Source organism: Electrophorus electricus, chromosome 9 (genome assembly GCF_013358815.1).
Source record: "Electrophorus electricus isolate fEleEle1 chromosome 9, fEleEle1.pri, whole genome shotgun sequence".
NCBI classification, from domain to species: Eukaryota; Metazoa; Chordata; class Actinopteri; order Gymnotiformes; family Gymnotidae; genus Electrophorus; species Electrophorus electricus.
Genome location: NC_049543.1, coordinates 14702357 through 14728239, shown reverse-complemented (window position 1 = coordinate 14728239; position 25883 = coordinate 14702357). Strand labels below are relative to the sequence as shown.

The window sequence follows — 25883 nt, the reverse complement described above, 5'->3', positions numbered from 1 at the left end:
AGGACGCTTGCACCGGGTCACGGGTGTCGTTTGTTGCGAGATTCAAACTGTAAAACCAAAGTGTCTCAACATACAGATGTTCCCAGAATGCAATCTGAGTGTAATACAGATAACATGCTGTTTGTTTACGCTGTTTTGTTTGTTTGTTTGTCCGATGATTCATGGAAGAGAATGTCTTCCTGTTCTAGGATGAGACGGTTTACATTAGCAGATTTCAGGGATGAGCTATTGAACATATCATATGTTATAATGAGTGGAAGGCCTCTGGCTTAAAGACATGAGCTGTCTGTGTGTGTGTGTGTGTGTGTGTGTGTGTGTGTGTCTGTGTGTGTGTCTAGGATTTGTGAGAGCGTAAATGTCTGTGTTGGTATTGATACCTGTTGGTGTGTGTCAGTCTGTGTTGGTCTCTCCTGTGGTTTTTCCTCTCTTTCTCACCTATTTCTCCTCTTTATTTCTCCTCACTTTCTCACCTATTTCTCCTCTTTATTTCTCCTCTCTTTCTCACCTATTTCTCCTCGTTTCTCTCTCACTCCCTTTTCTCATTTGCGCCTTATCTCTCCTGGGCCTCATTCACTGCCTACTGCTCAACAATCATGATAGTCGCCTCTCTAGCTCTTTCCATCTCTCTCTCTATCGCTCTCCCGCTCTGTCTATCTTTCCATCTCTCTCTCTATCGCTCTCCCGCTCTGTCTATCTTTCCATCTCTCTCTCTATCGCACTCCCGCTCTGTCTATCTTTCTCTGTTTAATAAGCACCTTTTTGTTTTCTTTGTCCATTCTTATTTTTCTTTTTCTTTCATTCTTGTCAGGATGACAAATCTGTTCACAATTTTTAACGCAAAGAAAGAAATGGGGAGAGAGAAAGAATGAGTGAGAGAGAGAGAGAGAGAGAGAGAGAGAGAGAGTGAGATGGAGGAACTGCATGAATAGTAAGAGAGACTGAAGTGGAATATTGCATATGGAAAATAGAGTCGTACACAGAGATATAGATGGAGTGTGTGTGCCCGTGTCTGAGCTAGATTAGTTAGTGTGTGTGTGTGTGTGTGTGTGTGTGTGTGTGCCTGTTTGTCTGAGCTAGATTAGTGTGTGTGTGTGTGTGTGCCTGTGTGTCTGAGTTAGATTAGTGCGTGTGTGGTTGTGTGTCTGAGCTAGATTAGTGTGTGTGTACTTGTGTGTCTGAGCTAGATTAGTGTGTGTGTGGTTGTGTGTCTGTGTCTGAGCTAGATTAGTGTGTGTGTGGTTGTGTGTCTGTGGGTCTGAGCTAGATTGGTGTGTGTGAGCTTGTGTGTCTAAGCTAGATTAGTGTGTGTGTGTGCCTGTGTGTCTGAGCTAGATTAGCAGCTGTATCACTCATTAATATTCTCTCCTATAGTTCACTTCCTGCCTTTATTAAATTCACACTGGCGTAGCCACATTCGCTCCTTATCAAATCAATCGCATTATTTGATTCCTGGCATAAAGAGCTCCGCGGATGTGGATGGGGCCCAGTGATTTCTCATCTTCATGGGGACTCCTCTGCTTTTCCAGTTCACCGATTCAATTTGTCGACTCGTGAAGCGTAAATACACGATGGGTCCTTGTCTCAGCACAATCAGAAAGGGGAGAGGAGTCGTGGGGCTGGAGAGGGGAGGAGTTATGGGGATGGGAGGAGCCATAGTGAAGGGGGAGGAGTCATGGAGAGGGTAGATGGTGTGGAGGGATCAGGGCTTCAGCACCATCCACATGCTTTGGATGGTGGAAGCTTTGGCTTTCAGGTCTGATACATTTACGTTTATGGCATTTAACAGCGACTTACAAAAGTGCTTTGACATTTTCTCCTGGAATATATTCTAGCCAGTACAGCAGGTTAGAGTCCAATATACCAATGAACTAGAATGCTGTAGAAATACAGGGATCACTGCTGATGCCTAGAAGTACAAAATACAAAAGAGCTCTATCTTAGACAACAATCAGTGCAATAAACAATACCCTACAATGCTAATGCTAGCGGGAGCGTTTGGAACCCTGGTGCAGAGCATACTAAAACACTGAACCCTCCAACCCCCAGCGGTGTGCTGATTGAGGTATGAACAGCCAGCCTCCCACCCCGAGCCAGATGCATCCTGGGTAATTCTTCTGCAGCTGTTTCAAGCACCGCATCACAACGCACAATTCTGGTGGCACCAAAAGATACCAAAGTAAACAGATACTAAAACCTACATTCAGTCTTATAGTGAAACAGTAGGACACGTTTAGAACTATTTGTTATTGGCACAAATAAACACTCTGCAGCCTGATCAAGAATCACGAGCATTTGCCCAGTGGAGGACTCGGTGAATATTGTGTGTTCAAGGTTTTAAAAGATGGCTGAGATACTGTCAAAGTTTTTTGTTTTGTTTTTTTTTGTAAAAAGAAGACACAATGGGAACAACACGGCCTTGAAAGAGAGCGAAGATGAAAGCAGAGATGAGATTCCTTACATAACAAAAGATCAGAAAAAAAACAGCAGTCTGATCCTCAAAGCAGCTAAAACAGCGATTATTTCAGTGACATTGAAGTTAACCTCCAAACACTGAGGCTTGTTGTTGTGTTGCCGGCTCAGCATCAGGTGGTCCGAGGTGGTCCGGCTCGAATGCCACCCAGCTTGCTGCCATCCCCCCCTGGGGCATCTTCAGCAGAGCGACGCCAAACGTGTCCTACACTGTCACTGCCAAACGAAGACACACTGGGCCCATTTCAGCATGCGGAGAGAGAGGACAGGGATCTCCAGAAAAATGTTAAAAGCAGCTTGAAAACATCTCCACGTAACGCACTAAGCATCCATTTACAAGTGGTACTCTCATTCCCACTCCCATTCAAACTCCCATCCCACTCTGACCCCGACTCCTATCTCACTCTCATTCTCACTCCCAGCATTTCTATTCCCACTGCAATCCTAATCCTATTTCCACTCCCATTTCCACTCCTATCCTACTTCCATTCAACTTATTCCAAATCCCATCCCTCTTTGATTCTCACTATTCTCTCACTCCTATTCCCACTCCCATCCCATTCCCACTCCCATTCCCACTCTCTTGCCTCTCTCTGCTCATCCGACAGTTGACAAGAGGTAGAAGTGAAACAGCAGATGTACGCGCACACACACACACGCGCGCACACACACACACGCGCACACACGCGCGCACACACACACGCACACACACACACACACGCGCACACACACGCACACGCACACGCGCACACACACACGCGCACACACACACGCGCACACACACGCGCGCACACACACACGCGCACGCACACACACGCACGCGCGCACACACACACGCGCACACACACACGCGCACACACACACACACACACACACACACACACGCGCACACACACCAGTAAATGCTGATGTGATGGCTTATGTAACACGGCTTTCCTGAGGTCACAGAGACACATCACGCCTAAAGCAGCTCTCCATTGTAGTGGTGATTATGTCATTTCAAAGCTTTTCTGAGGTTCGACTCCTCCAGTTCAGTGTTATTAACACTCACTCTCAGAAGCTCCGAGATCACCCCTGTGTGTGTGTGTGTGTGTGTGTGTGTGTGTGAGGGAGTGTATAATTGAGAGAAAAGGTAGGAAAAGGCAAATTTGGAATTTTATTTCACATTAATTTTTTTTCTTTTTAGGATGAGAAGAATCAAGTGCTTATAACCAATGCTTGGCTACAACTGGTAAGTTCTTCCTTTTGTGTGTGTGTGTGTGTGTGTGTGTGTGTGTGTGTGTGTGTGTGTGTGCACACAAATCATCCACTACAAGCCCTACTACCATTCGCAGGTCCAGTCTTTCACTGTCTGCTTTGGTTTGGTATAAATGTGACATTTCCTAAACTGTTCCCCTGACGAGATGCAATGCCGTTTGTATGTGCGAGTGTTTGTGTGTTTGTGCATGTGTGCGGGGCCGAATGGTCGTGAGGTTACAGAAACGCAAGCAACTTAACAAAAAAACCCCACAATAAAACCACAACCCCCCAACCCCCAAAACAAGCATTTGGCCATGGCTCTCACAGCAATGAGGTGCGATTCGGTGTGAGGTGTTCAACTTTAATGAGACATATAAGCCATCCAGTCCAGAGTGCAGCTTCTGATAGAATGCATAATTTGCTAGATTGTGAACGTTATGCCACAGTCCTCTGAGCAAGAACTGTGCACCCAGCCTTCAGAGTCTGAATGCGGGTTCGTTTGGCTGGGGTTATTTCTCTGTGTTCTGATCTCCGCCGTGTGCAGGCTCTGGGAACCCCCCGCCCCCAGGTTTGTTGTGTATCAGGATCCATCATGTTGTATATTAATTCTGTTGTATGAATTTCTGGCTTTACTTTAATGGTAAGATTGTTCAGGGCTTGGCTCACACTCATAGTGGCTTGTGTCCGTCTGTACCTCATCTAAAACTCCAAGAGTTAACTATTTGTTTTTTTTTGTTTTATTTTATTTTATTTATTTTTGTTCCAAACCTGAAAGTGAGCAGTTCTCCGATTTGTTTTTTGTTTGTTTGTTTGTTTGTTTTTTGTAGAAACATCATAAAAATCTCATGATAAAATCTGATGTTTGAATGACAGCCCCTCGAGCAAATTCAGTCAAATTTACACCCGCTCCTCTAACCAAAGCACATTCTAGCTCACAGGAACTAAATTTTAGCAGGTTATGAACAGGCTATGAGCAGGTTATAAGCAGGTTTAGGGGAAGGTTATGAGCAGGCTATGAGCATGTTATGAGCATGTTATGAACAATTCTTCATAGGTGTTTTAAACCTGCCTGTCTTTGTCTTCCATCACCAGTGTCCTGAGCTGTAACCAGTCCGTTTGGCCTTCATTAGCGTAAACTCACGCCTTAAACGCAAAATCGGGCGTGAAAGTTCCAGTCTGGACCTTTTCTAATGCTGATTTCTGATCTGGTCTCTCAAATGGCCTTTTCAAACACTGAACCAGAGATAGAGCCCTCATTAATAACAGAGTTTCATTAACTTGGCACAGTTAGTATCCTGCAAATTTAGGTAACATCAAAAGCTGAGGATACGTTACGCAGCTCAGAGGATTCTATTGGAGAGAGGCTCGGATCTGGTTAACGGCAGCGGCCAATCTATGAAGAGAGGTGGAATTTTAAGCTCCTACTGAAACTATTCCCAGTTCATGCTGTTTTAAACAAATATCCAACAAACCAGAAAATTATCAAAGGGTTTCATGCATGAGTGGTGATTGGATCAACCAACCACCTGTGTCAGACTACTGACGTGGGTGCAGATGTGGCAGAGATTACAGATGTTGCAGACCTACAGGCATGGGATACATCTAGAAATGTTACAATGCTACAGATGTGTTGGTAAACTACAGAAGATAGGACAAACAGATGTGGAAAAGACTTCTGCCAACGTTATGAAAACTTGCCAAATGGAGCAAAAAAGTTAAACTATGCAGTGTGTGGCAGGCTTGTAATGCTTGTGATGAAATCTGTATATATGTGTGTGTGTGTGTGTGTGTGTGTGATGCTCTGCCCATCTTGCTGGCGGTGGTCCGTGAAAGCTGCTAAGGGAAAAAGCAGAAGGAAAGAGAGACAGAGAGAGAGAGAGATGATCTGGGAAAGCAGACAGGCAGACAGTGTCAGAGGTTCCTCCTGGCTGTTCTAATGTGATGTGCCTGGCTGGAGGTTTGACTGAGGGCGTGGCTGGGGGGCGTGGTCGAGGGGCGTGGCTGGGAGGGCATGGCAGGGGCATTACTGGGGGTATGACTGAAGGCGTGGTTGGGGGTGTGGATGGGGCGTGGTTGGGGCGTATAGATAACTGGAAGAGGCCTGTGACCCAAAGCCCTACACAATTGAGCCACGTGACAGGCAGAACACACACACCATACTGGGCTGTGATGTGCTTACTGGCAAACTAACAAATTACATGTAATTGCAGCGTGAGATATACAGGACTCCCTGCATAATATATGTGTGTGTGTGTGTGTGTGTGTGTGTGTGTTATTTTAAGTGTGCAGTGTTACCTGTTGTAGAGGAGGATGTGTGTGTGTATTTGTGTGTGTGTGTCTTTTTTTCACTTAGACCTATTCATTAGTTTATGCCTGTAAGCCCCAGCTGGAAAGCATCTGTGTGTGTGTGGACATATTCTCTTAGAAGGGCTCACATGTGTGTGTGGATATAAAGTATATGTAACGTTCTTTAGCTGAGTGTGTTTGTGTGTCCAGGGCTGGACAGACGTGTATCTGAGCTGGAATCCTGATAACTACCCAGGTGTGAACAATCTGCGCTTCCCCTCCAATCAGATCTGGACCCCAGACATCCTCCTCTACAACAGGTAACACTGTACACTTAAAATAACACACACACACAAACACACAGTGCACTAGCAGCCAGCTGGAGGGAGGGGCTGTGGGTAACTGTGGTTCCATCTGAGTAGCCATTGGCTGAGCTGAATGTTGATGAAAGGTTGTGGCTGTGGAGTGGGGACATCCTGTAGTCCTCCCCTGGCTCCAGCTAACCGCTCGCCTCAGGCAAGAATTGTTCAAAGAACCGCAGCTCCCATGAGCCTCAGTGGCCAAAGGCAGTTCCTTTTATGGGCAGGCTCGGAGTTTTGTATATGTGTGTGTGTGTGTGTGTGTGTGTGTGTGTGTGTGTGTCTTTTCTCTCAGGCAAAGAATAATCCATGACAGCCAGAAAAAGGCACACGCATGCATGTGGTGTGTGTGTGTGTGTGTGTGTGTGTGTGTGTATGTGTGTCTTTTCTCTCAGGCAAAGAATAATCCATGACAGCCAGAAAAAGGCACACGCATGCATGTGGTGTGTGTGTGTGTGTGCGTGTGTGTTTGCGCAGAAAGCTATTTACTCTTCACCGTGTTCTGTCCCTCTGCAGTACTGCTTTGGAAAATGTCACATTATGACTTTACATAATTGCATATGAGTGAGGGCACATGGCTGACACACACACAGTCATGTCAGCTACAGAAACATCAGCTGATGGTGGCGAGGTTTGACGCTACTGTGCAGCTGCTGAGTCATGCTGAAATCATCTCGCGCTGAGTCATGGCGAAATTCGCTTTGTCATGCTGGTCACGAGGGAGGTGTAACCCGGGCGGTGAACCAAGTTAGCTGGACAGCAGGGGAGGAAAACACCCTATATGCCACTGTGTTTACATCCACAGCCAATCCGCTGAGGTTAGCGCTGTGTACACACTGACCGCTGCCCTCCATCTGCCCTGCCCACCCACATCACCTTCCGATCATCTCACTCCATTACGTTTAGTGTTCTCCCTGCTCTTACATGCCTGATTCCATTTATCCGTAAAAGACCGACTAAACTGGCCAGCTGGCATAACGAAGATGTTGGTGTTGGACAGTGGCGTGCGGCAGCATTTTGGGATTAGAGTCATGGATTAGGATTATATTTTGTACAGTTTTTTGCTATACCAGAATCAATAGACTTAAGTGCGGTTGTACTCAAGCAACAGGCGTCAAACGCTCTGGAATATGAGCGTCGGGTCAAATGTCAGGTATGTGGTTCAAACAAATAAAAAGAAAACAAACATACAAACAAAAACAAAAAAGGCCGTCAAGTGCTAGTGGGAGTGGAAAGCGAGGGCGAAGATCAACAGTGGCGGTAGCCTCAGCTGCGGAGGGAAACTGCACGCAGAAACGGAAGTGACACCTCAGCTCAGCTGACACCAGGTCTTACTAACCCACTTACCTGGAAACCTCGGAAAAATGACCCAGTGGCAGTCCAGTGAGACACACTGAAAGAGGGAGAGAGAGAGAGAGAGAGAGAAGACATTCGGAGGGAGGGATTAAAAGACGTGATACTGGCTAAATTAATTCCGTAAAAGCTGGTGGTGAAGGCACAGCTGTGCTCTCCCCAGATTTACACGTTTAATCATTTCTACAATGGGCCATAATTTATGGAGCACTTAAGGTACGTCCCGCTCCCGATCAGTCTGGACTGTCTCCATTTTGTTCGGCATGCTGCTAACGCTGAATATCAAAACTAATCAAAGGTAAAGCACCTGGAAGCGATCACGGGGGCCAAGCATTGTTGGTGAGACTTTGGATCACTGAGGGCACTGGTAAACTCAGATGCATTGTGTGGGTTTATTAGTAACCAGTAGCTCAATTCAGTCTTCCAAGCTTTCAGGAAAATGCTCAAAGTGCCCTGTTGACTGTGTGATGCATTTCAACCGCTGCTACTTGCAATAGAGTACTTGCAAGCATTGATTGTTGAGCAGTGGGATTATATGTGAACTTTCCAAAAAAGGAGTAATTACCCAGTCCATTGAATTCCCTCATTAAAAAAAAAAAAGTCAATAATAAATCAATTTACTGCTGTGACGGCTTGTACGAAACATAGTGCACACTAAGGGAAGCCACAGTTATCTAAACGTGCAGGGTGAACGCCTCCGGAAGGCCTGATTGGCTGGAGAAGGTGATGTGACCCTTGCCTGCATTAATATAAGCAACAAACACATATTGTTACTTCAGTGGAAGGCAGACAAAATGAAGAATTTCACAACAACAATGGCAATGTTGGTTCATATATTCTGCTCTTTGTCTGCCCTCTGTTTCTGAATGGCAGCTATTAAGTGGGTCATTTAAAAATTATTTAAGGGTGCAATTGCACATGGATTCAGAAGTTGAGTGAGGTCAGTGTTTATCTGGGACATTCCGGGAAAGATGAGCCATAAAAGTGAAAATGGACAGAGAGAGAGAGAGAGAGAGAAAGTTTAGCAGACTGAAAAGAGAATTACACATAACATTAAACTGCTGTGGCTCAGGATGAACAGCTGTTAATGACTGCAGTCTTACAAGCCTAAAGAGATGAAACACACAGAGAGAAACAATTAAAGAAACCTGCTGAAAATGTATTAGTATTATTATTATTTTAAAAGAGCTAAATAAGCTAACTAGTCAAAAGATTTATCTGCAGTGCAAAGGGGAGGCCAAGCTATTCAGTATCTTTGTAATCTACTGCAGTGTGCATGAATATTCCCAATTTAAAACATGTTTGCACACTGCAGAACCTTTCAAGAGCAAAGCTGAATCTGATTTCCCAACCTGCCTACTGCCGACACGTCAGTGATGTCATCATGGCAAGGCAACTCGGCATGGCCTCAGGGCACCAGGTGTGAGGAAGAGGAGGATGAGGATGAGGGAGGAAACAGAAAGGAGAGAGACAGCAGCCTCTGTTAAATGTATTTGCCTGTACACACACACACACACACACACACACACGCACACGCGCGCACGCACACGCACACACACTCTAGAAGACTATATGGACTAAGGCAACATGGGATCCTGTTTAGTTTAGTTAAGATTAATTTGAATATGTAAGATATAACTCAGAAATAATAGACCTCTGATGGCTGCCACTTATCATGGGCGTGTGAGTGATTTCATTGCAAAAGCTGATTTCTGTCAGGAAAGTGTCCTTGGGTTTGAGAAAAGCACTATGCAAATGTGACTACTAACAATAATAATATTTTAAAAAGACCATATTCCTTAAAACTCCAGTCAGAACCAGTCAGAATCAAGCGCTCCACTGAGATCAGTATAACTGAAGATGAACAGATGTCACATGCAGATCTTATTTGGAATTCCCCATTTAAAAGTCCCCTCCAATCTGTATAATGCAAATTTGATTGCGATATCACACATTTCCCCCTCAGCCGAAAGAGCCATTACTGGGTATAGTGTGCAGTTCGATTAAACAGTCATTTTCCCTCTTAAGTCTTGATTACGTTATAACATTAAGACAGAGAAAAGGCTAAGTGAAGTTTATCTAAACTACAGACCTTCAGAACTGACGTTCCTTGTGCCTGTTTGTGCGGCGTGAGTGTTTTCGTTAGCTGGAGCACGAGGTGTAACCACGTGCTGCGCTGCTTTGAGGTCGGTCAAGCTTAATGGCTTATGCATTTTCCCATGAGCTCATCAGCTAAATGCCCCCCTGATCGCGTGAATCAGGGGCACGGGGGTGAGTGGACGTGCAGCCAAATAGGAGTGTTGCTTGCTTGTGTGGTGTTACACAGAGCTGTGGGAATAGTTTTAGATTATATTTTTATTTTTATTTTTTCTGGGGAGGAAAATGGCCGGGGTTCCTCATAACTGTGTTAGCTCCGCCTGCTTGTGCTGGCATGACAGGAAGACATTAGGAGAGTGATGGGGAAGAGACAGCATGAGAGTGACAGGGAGAGGCAGCCAGTGAGTGCTGGTGGGAGAGACCGCAGAAGAGTGACAGGGAGAGACAGCCGGTGAGTGCTGGTGGGAGAGACAGCAGAAGAGTGACAGGGAGAGACAGCCGGTGAGTGCTGGTGGGAGAGACAGCAGAAGAGTGACAGGGAGAGACAGCCGGTGAGTGCTGGTGGGAGAGACCGCAGAAGAGTGACAGGGAGAGACAGCCGGTGAGTGCGGGTGGGAGAGACAGCAGAAGAGTGACAGGGAGAGACAGCCGGTGAGTGCTGGTGGGAGAGACAGCAGAAGAGTGACAGGGAGAGACAGCCGGTGAGTGCTGGTGGGAGAGACAGCAGAAGAGTGACAGGGAGAGACAGCCGGTGAGTGCTGGTGGGAGAGACAGCAGAAGAGTGACAGGGAGAGACAGCCGGTGAGTGCTGGTGGGAGAGACCGCAGAAGAGTGACAGGGAGAGACAGCCGGTGAGTGCTGGTGGGAGAGACAGCAGAAGAGTGACAGGGAGAGACAGCCGGTGAGTGCGGGTGGGAGAGACAGCAGAAGAGTGACAGGGAGAGACAGCCGGTGAGTGCTGGTCGGAGAGACAGCAGAAGAGTGACAGGGAGAGACAGCCGGTGAGTGCTGATGGGAGAGACAGCAGAAGAGTGACAGGGAGAGACAGCCGGTGAGTGCGGGTGGGAGAGACAGCAGAAGAGTGACAGGGAGAGACAGCCGGTGAGTGCGGGTGGGAGAGACAGCAGAAGAGTGACAGGGAGAGACAGCCGGTGAGTGCTGGTGGGAGAGACAGCAGAAGAGTGACAGGGAGAGACGTGAGTGCTGGTGGGAGAGACAGCAGAAGAGTGACAGGGAGAGACAGCCGGTGAGTGCTGGTCGGAGAGACAGCCGGTGAGTGCTGATGGGAGAGACAGCCGGTGAGTGCTGATGGGAGAGACAGCAGAAGAGTGACAGGGAGAGACAGCCGGTGAGTGCGGGTGGGAGAGACAGCAGAAGAGTGACAGGGAGAGACAGCCGGTGAGTGCGGGTGGGAGAGACAGCAGAAGAGTGACAGGGAGAGACAGCCGGTGAGTGCTGGTGGGAGAGACAGCAGAAGAGTGACAGGGAGAGACAGCCGGTGAGTGCTGGTGGGAGAGACAGCAGAAGAGTGACAGGGAGAGACAGCCGGTGAGTGCTGGTGGGAGAGACAGCAGAAGAGTGACAGGGAGAGACAGCCGGTGAGTGCTGGTGGGAGAGACCGCAGAAGAGTGACAGGGAGAGACAGCCGGTGAGTGCTGGTGGGAGAGACCGCAGAAGAGTGACAGGGAGAGACAGCCGGTGAGTGCTGGTGGGAGAGACCGCAGAAGAGTGACAGGGAGAGACAGCCGGTGAGTGCTGGTGGGAGAGACAGCCGGTGAGTGCTGGTGGGAGAGACAGCAGAAGAGTGACAGGGAGAGACAGCCGGTGAGTGCGGGTGGGAGAGACCGCAGGTGAGTGCTGGTGGGAGAGACCGCAGGTGAGTGCTGGTGGGAGAGACCGCAGGTGAGTGACAGGGAGAGACAGCCGGTGAGTGCTGGTGGGAGAGATAGCAGAAGAGTGACAGGGAGAGACAGCCGGTGAGTGCTGGTGGGAGAGACAGCAGAAGAGTGACAGGGAGAGACAGCCGGTGAGTGCTGGTGGGAGAGACCGCAGAAGAGTGACAGGGAGAGACAGCCGGTGAGTGCTGGTGGGAGAGACAGCAGAAGAGTGACAGGGAGAGACAGCCGGTGAGTGCTGGTCGGAGAGACAGCAGAAGAGTGACAGGGAGAGACAGCCGGTGAGTGCTGGTGGGAGAGACAGCAGAAGAGTGACAGGGAGAGACAGCCGGTGAGTGCGGGTGGGAGAGACAGCAGAAGAGTGACAGGGAGAGACAGCCGGTGAGTGCTGGTGGGAGAGACAGCAGAAGAGTGACAGGGAGAGACAGCCGGTGAGTGCTGGTGGGAGAGACAGCAGAAGAGTGACAGGGAGAGACAGCCGGTGAGTGCTGGTGGGAGAGACAGCAGAAGAGTGACAGGGAGAGACAGCCGGTGAGTGCTGGTGGGAGAGACAGCAGAAGAGTGACAGGGAGAGACAGCCGGTGAGTGCGGGTGGGAGAGACAGCAGAAGAGTGACAGGGAGAGACAGCCGGTGAGTGCTGGTGGGAGAGACAGCAGAAGAGTGACAGGGAGAGACAGCCGGTGAGTGCTGGTGGGAGAGACAGCAGAAGAGTGACAGGGAGAGACAGCCGGTGAGTGCTGGTCGGAGAGACAGCAGAAGAGTGACAGGGAGAGACAGCCGGTGAGTGCTGGTGGGAGAGACAGCAGAAGAGTGACAGGGAGAGACAGCCGGTGAGTGCTGGTGGGAGAGACAGCAGAAGAGTGACAGGGAGAGACAGCCGGTGAGTGCTGGTGGGAGAGACCGCAGAAGAGTGACAGGGAGAGACAGCCGGTGAGTGCTGGTGGGAGAGACAGCAGAAGAGTGACAGGGAGAGACAGCCGGTGAGTGCTGGTCGGAGAGACAGCAGAAGAGTGACAGGGAGAGACAGCCGGTGAGTGCTGGTGGGAGAGACAGCAGAAGAGTGACAGGGAGAGACAGCCGGTGAGTGCTGGTGGGAGAGACAGCAGAAGAGTGACAGGGAGAGACAGCCGGTGAGTGCTGGTGGGAGAGACCGCAGAAGAGTGACAGGGAGAGACAGCCGGTGAGTGCTGGTGGGAGAGACAGCAGAAGAGTGACAGGGAGAGACAGCCGGTGAGTGCTGGTGGGAGAGACAGCAGAAGAGTGACAGGGAGAGACAGCCGGTGAGTGCTGGTGGGAGAGACAGCAGAAGAGTGACAGGGAGAGACAGCCGGTGAGTGCGGGTGGGAGAGACAGCAGAAGAGTGACAGGGAGAGACAGCCGGTGAGTGCTGGTGGGAGAGACAGCAGAAGAGTGACAGGGAGAGACAGCCGGTGAGTGCTGGTGGGAGAGACAGCAGAAGAGTGACAGGGAGAGACAGCCGGTGAGTGCTGGTGGGAGAGACAGCAGAAGAGTGACAGGGAGAGACAGCCGGTGAGTGCTGGTCGGAGAGACAGCAGAAGAGTGACAGGGAGAGACAGCCGGTGAGTGCTGGTGGGAGAGACAGCAGAAGAGTGACAGGGAGAGACAGCAGAAGAGTGACAGGGAGAGACAGCCGGTGAGTGCTGGTGGGAGAGACAGCAGAAGAGTGACAGGGAGAGATAGCCGGTGAGTGCTGGTGGGAGAGACAGCAGAAGAGTGACAGGGAGAGACAGCCGGTGAGTGCTGGTGGGAGAGACAGCAGAAGCATGACAGGGAGAGACAGCCGGTGAGTGCTGGTGGGAGAGACCGCAGAAGAGTGACAGGGAGAGACAGCTGGTGAGTGCTGGAGGGAGAGACAGCAGAAGAGTGACAGGGAGAGACAGCCGGTGAGTGCTGGAGGGAGAGACCGCAGAAGAGTGACAGGGAGAGACAGCCGGTGAGTGCTGGTGGGAGAGACAGCCGGTGAGTGCTGGTGGGAGAGACAGCAGAAGAGTGACAGGGAGAGACAGCCGGTGAGTGCTGGTGGGAGAGACAGCATGAGAGTGACAGGGAGAGACAGCCGGTGAGTGCGGGTGGGAGAGACCGCAGGTGAGTGCTGGTGGGAGAGACTTCTGTCTCACTTTCTTTCTCCCGGGCTGTGTCCTACTTCCTTAAACCCAGACACAGTCTCTCCCATATAACCGTGGTTTGAAGTTTGAAAGTGCGTGTGGTTTTATCTTCTCGACATCATTCCGCTATGCCTACTGGCAAGGAACATATGGCAAGCGGTTTTACCATTTATTGATCTGAACAGATTTGCATTAAAGATATCTGTAATTAATTTCTGACTAGACATAATGCTAATTTATCTCTAATTAAATTTTGACTAGAATGAATTACATAACGTTTGCAGTTGATTCGTATGGGAGCTTCAATTCAGGATATCTGAAATTCATTACCGACTATATACAATATAAATTTAAGATATCCAAAATGATATTATCATTAGTCGTAAAGCAAATTATAGATATGTCCACTTTGTTTCTGATTAGTTATTATTCTAATTCAAGATATCTTACATTTCTTCATGATTTAAGATATCTTAAATGTATTTTTAGATAATCTGAAAATAGTGCAAATTGTAGAAATCGCTAGTGCAAATTAAATTGTAGATATCTTGAATGTAAATTATGACTTATCAAAACTGAATTAAAGATATCCTGGGTTTGATTTAGGATTAGTCTAATGTCCTTTTAAGATAGCTCCAAAGAAATTATGGATATCTTGAATATGTTGTTAACTAGACAGCTGTTATATTTCAGATATCTCAAATGACCATTCCCACTAGTCATAATGTTTGTGGATATCTTGAACGATTATTCTTACTAGCAAGATGCACATAAGATTTATGTAGCCTATTTCAGCACAAAACCAGGTCCCCTGTGGTGCAACTAATAATACACCTTGTTAGTTTTAAACTACTATAGGGTTTAGTATAAACTTTACACCCTAACCTACGATTGAACTGAGCATTTTTTGTAGTTCTCATTTAATGTTAATAATCGACTGATTTATTCAAAAATGCATTACATGGTCCGTGATGCTTCTCAGATGTCATTTATACTAGACATTAGAGATTGAAAATCTGAAGATATCAAAATATATTTTGGCTTGCCAACATATAATTTTGCATATCTCGAATTGCTGTTCTGACTAGCAAGACTGTAAATACAGAGATCCTTAATTTCCATTCTGAATCGTGTGCATTGCCGGGCTGGTCATGAAACCTCAGTCATGAACGTGGGTCAGGTCTAGACCAGGTCTGTAGGTGCAGTCAGCAGGCCTCGAGACGCTCCTGTTGAAATGATTGGCAGAGACCTCTACATCAGCATGCAGGCTGCAGAGTAATTCCTCGCCGTTGAAAGGCTGCTCAGATGCTTCTCAGACACATCAGTCATGTGCACTTCCCATTTTAATATGCTTTTAATTATTTTACGTTCGTCAAGGACAATTAAAATGCTGATTAGACATGTCAGAGAGAGAGAGAAAGAGAGAGAGGGAGGGTCAGTCAGAGAGAAAGATATTAGAGAACTCACCTTTGTGTTGGAGGCTGATTAAAAAGAGTAATTTCCTTCTGATTGGCCACACTGCATAAATCTGTATTATGCAAATTCCTTATATTTCCAGTCATGATGGCACCAGAGTCCTGCTAAAATTACATTAGAGTTGTGTACTCCCTCTTGTTGAAGGAAATGATGTAAAGGGCATTTAAAGCGCCTGCACGTCCATCCGTCTTTTTTAAGCGTCACAACAGAAGCGCCATATAACATTTCTGATCGGAGCGCACGCTGCTCAGCTCAATCACCACACTCCTTTTTGGCAGAGCGCTAAAACATCACTCTGTTGAGATTTTTTATCAAATCCAAACACGTAGGAAAGTTTCAGAAATGTGCTGACATCACCTGTTTTGACGATGAGGTGGAGCCAGAGGAGGACCGACCTTTGATGTACGGTGCCATGGTTTCCGAGCTGAAATATTTGCTTGTGAAGGATGCCAAGGGTAGAAAGAAGACTTTAAACACTGAAGCTCGAGCCAGTGGAAGCGCGTCAGTGAATGCTAACGACGCATTAGCTGGGGGGCATGGACCGGTTCAGCCCGCTGTCTGTAGAAATAGTGTGGCGGGGAGGCAGGATCTGAAAGGATGACACGGTGCTTGGTGGACGGATTAGAAGGTGATGCAGCTTCATGATGAAGGACGCACCGAACGCTCGAAGAGTCTTCAATGCATCGGAAGAAAAGTTGCCGTTGTTTCCTGCAACGGGGCTTATTTCAGTGATGGGTGTGTAGCTTTCTTACCTGACACACTGGTCCCCTGAAGACCCATCTGTGGTTGGTCCTGGCTTGAGCCAAATGACGGTGTGTAGCAGACTGTTAAAGTCCGACGGCGTTTTGGTGGAAGGCTGAAGGCTGGAAGAGATGGCTGTCAAGCAGAGGCCTGTGGCCATGCTAAGCCTGAGTGCCTTGGCAGGACATTCCACTGCGATGCAATGAGACTCAGGTGCACGTTCTGCTAAGCGCTAAATTCCAATCTCATGATGGCAACATTCTGTGCCTGCAGCTTTGAGATAATAATCTAGACCACAGCAGTGAACTGATGAAACGTGGCGGTATTGGCTCTCCAAGAGCCTAGGCCCCCTCTGTAAGCAATGTAAATCATTGCCAGTATGACCAAGTTGTTTCAGGCCTGTGCATGCATTTATCTTAGAGCCAGGATACCTCGAGGATACTCAGGATACTCAGTGTTTCAGGATATGTTCAACACTTTGTGACAGTGGCCAGCTGAGCACAATGAAAAAATGTTTTAGCAGTTAATAGCAAAAAAAAGAGACAGAGGCTGAAACAGTGATGGGGATCTGTGGCCTTAGCTGATGGGTAGTTTTCAAATGTGGCTCAGGACTTCCAGAGTTGCAGTTATTTGCAAACTTAAACATGCAAAATGGCTTTGCCTGATTGAAAAAAATAATGTGTCACGAAATTTGTGATTCATTGTATTACTGAAACAGGGGCAGTGGTAGCTCAGTGGTTAAAGTACTTGACTTGTAATCAGAAGGTTGCTGGTAACCCTCAATTGCTTAAGTTATACTCAGTCATAATTGTAAGATGCTTTGGATAAAAGTGTCAGCTAAATGCTGTAAATGAAACCTTTGGAAAGGGCACTATATACCAAGCCTGAAATATCATCTATAGCACAGAATTCATTCTGAATGGCTTTGGTGAATTATCAGCCATAGCTGACACTATGTAGATTATTACCATACTGAATATTTGGGAGTTATGAAATTGAAGGAGCCTTTGTTTGGTGCTAAACTCACCCACATGGTTACCTGCAGAGCCTACTATGAAAATGAGTTTATAAGGGAATCCTGTGGTCTGACAGTTACACCCTCAGTGGGTGTCACAGAAATGTGATGAGTAGATTGAGAGTGTCACTGAGGAAAACATCAAAATGTCTGTTTTCTGCCTGCAAGAGCTTCTGTGGCATAAACGACCTCATACCCCCCCCCCCCCCCGACGCACGCTCACAGATGCTTCAGCTGAACAGGCCAGCAAATTCGTGATGGAGCAACGGACGAGGAATGTTACCAGACTCCTACACCTCCGCGTCACGGCGCTGATATTGCTGGTCTCGGCTCTACCGCGACCTTGCCTGAATGATTTCTTTGTTTCGTATTCGCGACGCAGCAAGCGTGATTAATAATGGATTGCCTGTTGAATAATGTAGCCATCATAGCCGGAGGTACCACAGCACCTAATTCTGCTAAACAGTTTTAATTAAAGGCAGATAGGAGTTGTGTCTCCCTTTGCCTAAGCAAAGGCAGGTGTATGATGCCATTGGAAAGCAACGAATGGTTAAGGAGGAGAAATACCCGAACCCCCAGAGCAGGCTATTGAAAATAAGAATAATTTATAATGTGCAAATTAATTTCTGAAGGCATAACCTGTAAATTAATGTTGTGTACTTTATTTACAGTGATATTTCTGGAAGCGAGCCCTTTCGCTGGTGTGTGCATGTTGCTGTATCGTTTCGGTTTTCATGAATAGATGTTTTTCTGTTGCGTTGCTTTGGTTGCTGCCCAGTGCTGATGAGAGGTTTGACGCCACCTTTCACACTAATGTTCTGGTGAACTCATCTGGAGCATGTCAGTATATACCACCAGGTAAGACACAATCACACACAAACACGCGCACAAACACGCGCACAAACACGCACACAAACATGCACACAAACATGCACACACACACACACACACACACACACACACACACACACACACACACAAACTCCCATGACATACATTACAGTGTTAGAGCCTTTGAAAAATGTTGCTGTCACACTGGGTTTTACTGCATAAGTCTTAAAACACAACTTTCATGTCTGTGCCTGTGTGTGCTTGGAATACACACACCCTTGTGTGTGTGTGTGTGTTTGGAATAAGGCCTTGTTTTGACCCAGTCTAAGTTAGGCTGCAACATAAAGTGTGGAGTGGTAGATGAGTAAACACTGAATAACTGTGACTCTGTGGTAGGTGGGGTGAACTGAATAACAAATGTGAACAGAGACACTGAGTGGAATAATGATTGGGTATATTATAATAAAGAAGAGGAGAATCTCCCTAACCTGGTGGAAAACGAAAGAGGGACAAGACACATTCACTCCCTCCCTAACTAACCTCAAAACTTCCTAACTAACCTCAAAACAACTACAACCCTCCCTAACTAACCTTGAAACTCCCTAACCTCAAAACAACTAAGACCCTCTCTAACTAACCTCAAAACAACTACAACCCTCCCTAACTAACCTCAAAACTCCCTAACCTCAAACTTCCTAACTAACCTCAAAACAACTAAGACCCTCTCTAACTAACCTCAAAACAACTACAACCCTCCCTAACTAACCTCGAAACTCCCTAACCTCAAAACTTCCTAACTAACCTCAAAACAACTACGACCTCTCTAACTAACCTCAAAACAACTACGACCCTCCCTAACTAACCTCAGAACAACTATGACCCTCCCTAACCTCAACACAACTACAACCCTCCATAACTACCCTCAAAACAACTACAACCCTCCCTAACTAACCTCGAAACTCCCTAACCTCAAAACTTCCTAACTAACCTCAAAACAACTACGACCTCTCTAACTACCTTTAAAACAACTACAAAACTCAGAGTCAAAATACTAGCGAGAATAATCAGAATATGAAGCACCAATTAGTGAAGAGGCCAGCAAAGAAAGGAACACACACGTGAACTCTAGGATGACTTGAACAGCATCTCTGTAGGCCTGGATTTGACAGTAAAGAAACGATAATAAAGGATATTCATGCCATTGCTGGAAGGGCCGGGTCAGACTCAAGGTGGAAGAGTCAAAACACGGATGGAGTTCCGGGTCTAGTATGTTAGATGCAGTGTGTAGGTTTGTGCATAGTTGCACATAAATATGTAGAAGTTCTGAATAGTATGTGTGTGTCTGTCTCCTGTTAACAGGCATCCTGAAGAGCACATGTTACATCGATGTGCGTTGGTTCCCGTTTGATGTGCAGAAGTGTGACCTGAAGTTCGGCTCCTGGACGTACAATGGCTGGTTGCTGGACCTGCAGATGCAGGAAGCAGATATCTCTACATACATCCCCAACGGGGAGTGGGACTTAGTGGGTAAGAGCGCGGGCACGCACCCGCAAACACCCACACCCACACCTCCAACAGGGGGTGGAACTTAGTGGGTAAGAGCGCGGGCACGCACGCGCAAACACCCACACCCACACCTCCAACAGGGGGTGGGACTTAGTGGGTAAGAGCATGCACACACACGCACACACACACACACACACACTCACAAAGACTCACACGCATACACCTCCAATGGGGGCTGAGAAGAGCATGCACACACACATACACACTCACAAACACACATCCCCAACAGGGGGTGGGACTTAATGGGTAAGAGCGCACACACACACACACACACACACACACACACACACCCCTCCAACAGCGGGTGGGACTTAATGGGTAAGAGCATGCACACACACACACACACACACACACACACACACACACACATACACCTCCAATGGGGGGTGAGAAGAGCATGCACACACACACTCACAAACACTCACACACATACATCCCCACTTGGCGGGTGATAGCACACGCACGCGCGCACACACACAAACACTGTTAATTTGTTTCACTCTTTCTTTTCAGTCTATCTCTACTTTTCTCTTTCATCTTTTGTGTTTTCCTTTGTTACCAGAGGCTGTTAGATTTTGCTGCTCGTCTTCAGTGCTGAATTACAGTGCTAGTGACACTGTGTGTGTGTGTGTGCGTGTGTGTGTGTGTTTGTGTGTGCGCGTGCGTGCGTTTGCATATGTGCTTGTGTGTGTCTTATGGCCTCTCTCCTTTTTCTGAAGGGATAGTATTGATTGTCTTCCTGCATTGACCCCCCCCCCCCCCCGAGTTAGAGAAATATTGGTTTATGTGAAAGAGGAGTAAATATTCTTCACAGAGGGACAAACCAACCCACTTCACACACTCCCTCTCTAACAATGCCGGGACCACGAGGGCTCCTTAATGACAAAGGAGGACAAAGTGTGTGTGTGGGTCTGGATCTCTGCCTCGTTTGGAGCATCTCACAGCAATCACTGATTTTGTATTATCCCCTGCGGCAATGAATTAACACCTACTCATTCAAATCCAGCAGAGCATCAATAAACACTTGAACGGTTAATCTAACACTCGATGTGTCGAAGTCATTCAGCGACGTTCCTTCCGTCAAGGAGGTTACGCGCGTCACTATGGCTACGTTCACATCACGAGCCACATTGTTCAGTTCCAGTGTTTTTTCTAAGATCCGATGTGCCTATCTCGACAGTCCACATTCATGATTTTTGCCTGAGTCACCTGCTTCCCCAACCACAAAAACCGCAATATCCGTGAGACGACTCACGGCACCGAACCCATCGACGTGGCCGCGCCGGCATCTCCTGTATGAACTAGGTTTTGCCAGGGAGGCTGCAAAACGTTCACCAGCCGTGCGTACTCGGGTCGAGAGGGCGAAAAGTCAGCCCAGTTGCACCCGGTTTTAGCTGTGTTCACAGCTACCATTCTCACTGCGTCTCACCCCCCCACTGGTGTTTCCACAGGCAAAAAGCCACACGGACCCCCGTCTGGCCATTCCCATTCATGACGCGCGGCCATGGATCTGTTAAGACTAATCCCACCGTAGACAACATATGAAAGTGACTCAGATGTGATTACAAAAGATAGGATTTCTGTGTCCACACAGCCCTGAAAGAAATCAGATGGGCAATTTAGTTTGACTGGTTGAGCACAAAAACGAAAACAGAATTGCTGAAGGTGGATATTACAAGCAGACTAAAAGTGAAAGGTCACTAGATTTGGGATTCATTTGTTTTTAGACAGGATAAGTTTGCGAGTGAATTTTTAGAGCATTACAGCAGCCACGGCGCAGCGAAGCTTCTTAGGTTGGCACTTCCTGCCCTCCTTTGAACTTTGACCCCCCATGTCTGTCTCTCTGTCTGTCTAACAGATGGACCCTGATAATAGCAATTTGGGTGCCAGACGGAAAATGTGCACACATAGGCATGTACACGCACGCACACACACACACACACACGCACACACGCACACGCACATGCAGACACGCACACACACACACACACACACAAACTATAGGGTCATATTTTAGGGTAGCATGATCAGCTAGGACAGTTAGTCCATGCAGCCCAGAACATGTTTTAAGGCCAAGTAAAGAACTTTTTTGACTACTGTCCAGGCATCAAAGTTCATTGAAGCAGAGAAGTTGCCTCTGAATGTACCCCCCTCAGCAAGATCAGACACTCCAAAGATTATTTTTAATGAAGGAATGTAGCCAGGTCTCGATCTTTAAGTGTTGGTTTTGGAAGCACAAATGAACTGAGATCATGCACGCCGATTCCCTCACAATTTTTGGTTGTTTGTTTTTCCTATCCTCCTATCACACACACACACACACACACACACACAAAATAAATGTGCAGGTATAAAGGAAAACATTTATAAAAAGCAGAAAGTCTAAATAATTGCACTGTAATTAGTTTAAAAGTTTAAAAACCTGCTCTGAGAGAAGAAAGTGTACCAAAATCTATACTGCTGTATCTTAAAATTGTTAATTGATTCTATTATCTATGTTTTAGATGTATGGGAATGTGATTTTCCGTGCGTTTATAAATGGGGAATTGACAAAACAGGTGCTAAATATTTCTTTGCTTTACCAGCCCACTTCTTCAGGGTAGTGTGAAGGCTGGTGAAGGTCAGCACGATCTGGCCACTTTATTCCACCGTGAAGTGTGTTCTTCAGGAAAGCACCTTGCTGTTATTCCAAAACAACTGCAAGCATAATAATCGCTCGGGAAAGTGCTAAAGCTGGAGTCCTCCGGTAAGATGACTCCCAACCCTGCTGTTACAGATTAGAAGCAGTACACATATTCAAAACATTCAAGCTCGTCACTGAATGCAACCCATTTAACAGTGCTTTAACACACTGCTAGTACATTTGAAGTTCAGCATTATTACATTCAGGAGAACAATTATATTTCCAGTTGTTGAGATTATTCCCTCTCGGAGATTGTGGCTTTGCATTTTGTTTGGTGAATGGAAATATTGATTTTCATCCTCTTGAAAAAGGGTAAATGGATTATGCAGCAAAAGACCCACGAAACCAGGGAGCACTGAATAAACATGACGAAGACGAGAGGCCGGCGGAGACGGATCGCCCTGGCTGGGCTGTTTGTTCTGCTTGTTGATGCTTGTTTTGGTTTTGGAAGCATTTTAGGAAGATGAAATGCAGACACTTTCAAGGGCACCAAAGGCATTTCAATGTAAAAGACTGCGCAGGTTGTCACAGGGGGATGGTGGGAGTGTTCTGAAACGGAGAACAGCGCTGAGGTTTCTGAAATATCAACCTGGCATTATCATTACTGCAGTTAAACCCGTCTATTCCGACTGCTTGAGATGTGACGTTTCCCCCATCTCTACTGTGCTGTTGTTTTTCCAGGTTTTTTCCAGGTGTGTTCCAAAACCTATAAATGCAACATTTCAGCATTGTATGTATGTATGTGTGTGTGTGTGTGTGTGTGTGTGTGTGTGTGCTGGCAGGGGTCCCAGGGAAACGGAACGAGTTGTATTACGAGTGTTGCAAGGAGCCGTACCCGGACGTGACGTACACGGTGACCATGCGGCGGCGGACGTTGTACTACGGCCTCAACCTGCTCATCCCCTGCGTGCTCATCTCCGGCCTCGCCCTGCTGGTCTTCCTGCTGCCTGCCGACTCCGGAGAGAAGATCTCGCTGGGTAACACGCACACACAGCCCCCGCATACCCGCACACACACACACACACACACACACACGCATATACACAAAACATACTCATACAGACATGCACACACATGCACACGTGCGCACACTCGGTCTGACCTAAAGATAAGTGGCAGTGAAGATAAACCCCATCCCTCTCTCTCTCTCTCCCTCCCTCCCTCACACACACACACACACACACACACACACACACACACACACACACCCCCCTGACCTCTGTGCGTGCAGGTTGCCATCAGGGGTGTAGAGCAAATTGATTTTCTCCTCATCTTTTCGCTCCTCTTCTTCTCATCAGGCATCACTGTGCTGCTCTCGCTCACCGTCTTCATGCTGCTGGTGGCCGAGATCATGCCGGCTACGTCTGACTCGGTCCCTCTCATAGGTACCACCCACCACCTCATTCTTCGCGACTTCCAGAACAGCAAATCCCACGTCCCCAGAACCGGGCAACGATGTCCCCACAAAATAGGACCTTGTGCTTGGTGTCGAGTACTTTTAAATCAGACTTATTTTAAACACCTTCAATGGACTGATGGTATTATTCGAATAATAAATCTTTTGCTCTTAAAGGCACAGCTTGGCTAAATGCTAATGTGGCTAATATTTACAGGACGCTAAAAGACGCTAGCAGTGGTGTCAGCAAAATTCGCAGTTTTGACTAAACTACCCTTTGAATTTCCTCGAGGCTGTTTGTTTGTCAGGGGGATTCTGACAGCTGTGTGTGTGCCGTTTCTGTTCACAGCGCAGTACTTTGCGAGTACAATGATGATCGTGGGCTTGTCCGTGGTCGTCACGGTGCTCGTCCTACAGTTTCACCATCACGATCCACAGGGAGGCAAAATGCCAAAATGGGTGAGTGGAGCCACGCCCTCCCTTTAAAGGGATACTCCGTCCCGGATGTGCCACGCCCTCCCTTTAAAGGGATACTCCGTCCCGGATGTGCCACGCCCTCCCTTTAAAGGGATACGCCGTCCCGGATGTGCCACGCCCTCCCTTTAAAGGGATACTCCGTCCCGGATGTGCCACGCCCTCCCCTTAAAGGGAGCTAAATGTCCCCGGTGTCCTTTAATTCTTGGTGACCTTGTTTAAGATGGCGACAAAGTAAATCAGTGAATGTTGTTACTGTTTCTGCCCAAACATTGCCATTTTGTACTTAACATGTCTTCATGTCATGAAAACTACATGTTTGTTATTGTAATTCCTCCAAGAGTTACATGGCGACCTTTATACTTAGTGCAGGAGGTTGTACAATACAGAAACAAACTTGGCTATAATTCAGCTGGCACCCAAACCAACTGTCTGAGTAGCTTCAGAAAGCTGTAGAATGGAGTTGGGAGAGTCACATTGTTAATCAGGTCCCTTTGCTAAAACATTAATGTCTTCTTTCCAAAGGGAAAAAAATCCTTTTAAGTCTGTTCGGACATCGTTTCTTATTTAGCTCAGTCCTGCTGGGAGCTGCCTATGATGTGAGACACGTTTGAATAGTTAAACAGAGCAGGGCTTGCTGGGGGCTACACGCACACACTCCATCTGCACTATACATTACCAGGGCTCAGGCGCATGGCCGCTGTGTGTGCGCGCCTTCCACCGAGAACAATAATACAGAAACGTGCTAGAATCACCCCATTTTATACTGGCTTCAGAAGTTCAGCGCAAGGTCCAAAACAACGTCATTCACCTTACAACAGTTCAGCATCGGTAGTTAAAATAGCAAGTCAACCATTTAGTTTTACCTCCCCTCCCAGGTGCGAGTGATCCTGCTGAACTGGTGCGCCTGGTTCCTGCGCATGAAGAAGCCGGGCGAGGACAGCGGGACAGCGTACAAGTACGCGCGCTCGCCGCTGCACCACGCCAGCGCCGGCAGCATCCAGCTGACCACCGTGGCCGGCCCGCCGTCGCCGGCCACGAACGGCCACGCCAACCTCTATTTCGGCTTCCTCGCCGGCGAGGGCCCGCCCAGCGGCGACTCGGGCGTGTCGTCGGCAGGCGAGCGGCGGGAGGCGGCGCAGGAGCTCCAGCGCATCCTGGCCGAGGTGACGTACATGGCGCAGCGCTTCCGCGCCCGGGACGAGGCGGAGGCGGCGCGCGGCGAGTGGAAGTTCGCGGCGGCCGTGGTGGACCGCCTCTGCCTCGTCACCTTCTCGCTCTTCTCCATCGTCTGCACCTTCGCCATCCTCATGTCGGCGCCCAACTTCATCGAGGCCGTCGCCAAGGACTACACGTAGTCGCGCCGCGTCACACCGTCGTCGTCGTCGTCGCCGCCGTCGTCGTTGTGGTTTTTTTTTGTTGTCGTTGTTTGTTTTTAGGCGAGTTGGGCACGTCGAAAAGGAAACGTCGATCGCCGAGCGAGAGGCGAGCCGAGGCTCGGCGCGGCGCGGAACGCCGAGGCTCGCGCAGGTTCGGTGTGCGCGAGTCAGTGCGAATCGGCGCGAGTCGCGGGAAAAGTGTGATTCGGTCTGCGTGTACTGCCAAAGTCGATTCATTCCTCGTTGCTTTTGAGTAACATGAACAGTTGTCAATAATTAAAAAAAAAAACGTAGAAAGAGATAGACAAATCTGGGTGTTTTTGAAAACTGGTCATTTTTGAACAACGTGTGTACGTCTGCGGTAGCATCTCTCCGGAGCACGTCTGCTGATGTAAGAACATTCCTCACCTCTCCATGTCCCTCTCCGTCCACCCGTTACCGAACACCTCTCTCTCTCTCTCACACTCACACTCACTCACTCACTCACACACACACAC

At 47.8% G+C, this 25883-nt stretch overlaps 1 protein-coding gene across 2 annotated transcripts in view; it reads left to right on the top strand.

Annotated features, from left to right (window-relative positions):
- The window catches only part of chrna8 (cholinergic receptor, nicotinic, alpha 8), a 44183-nt gene extending 18818 nt beyond the window's left edge, over nucleotides 1-25365 (top strand). For both annotated transcript variants that reach the window (XM_035530148.1, XM_035530147.1), the window contains exons 3-10: nucleotides 3656-3700; nucleotides 6205-6314; nucleotides 17836-17915; nucleotides 19248-19415; nucleotides 22920-23114; nucleotides 23436-23522; nucleotides 23883-23992; nucleotides 24886-25365. In XM_035530148.1, coding sequence (XP_035386041.1) covers nucleotides 3656-3700; nucleotides 6205-6314; nucleotides 17836-17915; nucleotides 19248-19415; nucleotides 22920-23114; nucleotides 23436-23522; nucleotides 23883-23992; nucleotides 24886-25365 — 1275 coding nt within the window. The remainder of the gene's footprint in view (nucleotides 1-3655; nucleotides 3701-6204; nucleotides 6315-17835; nucleotides 17916-19247; nucleotides 19416-22919; nucleotides 23115-23435; nucleotides 23523-23882; nucleotides 23993-24885) is intronic.
- Nucleotides 25366-25883: the final 518 nt, after the last annotated feature.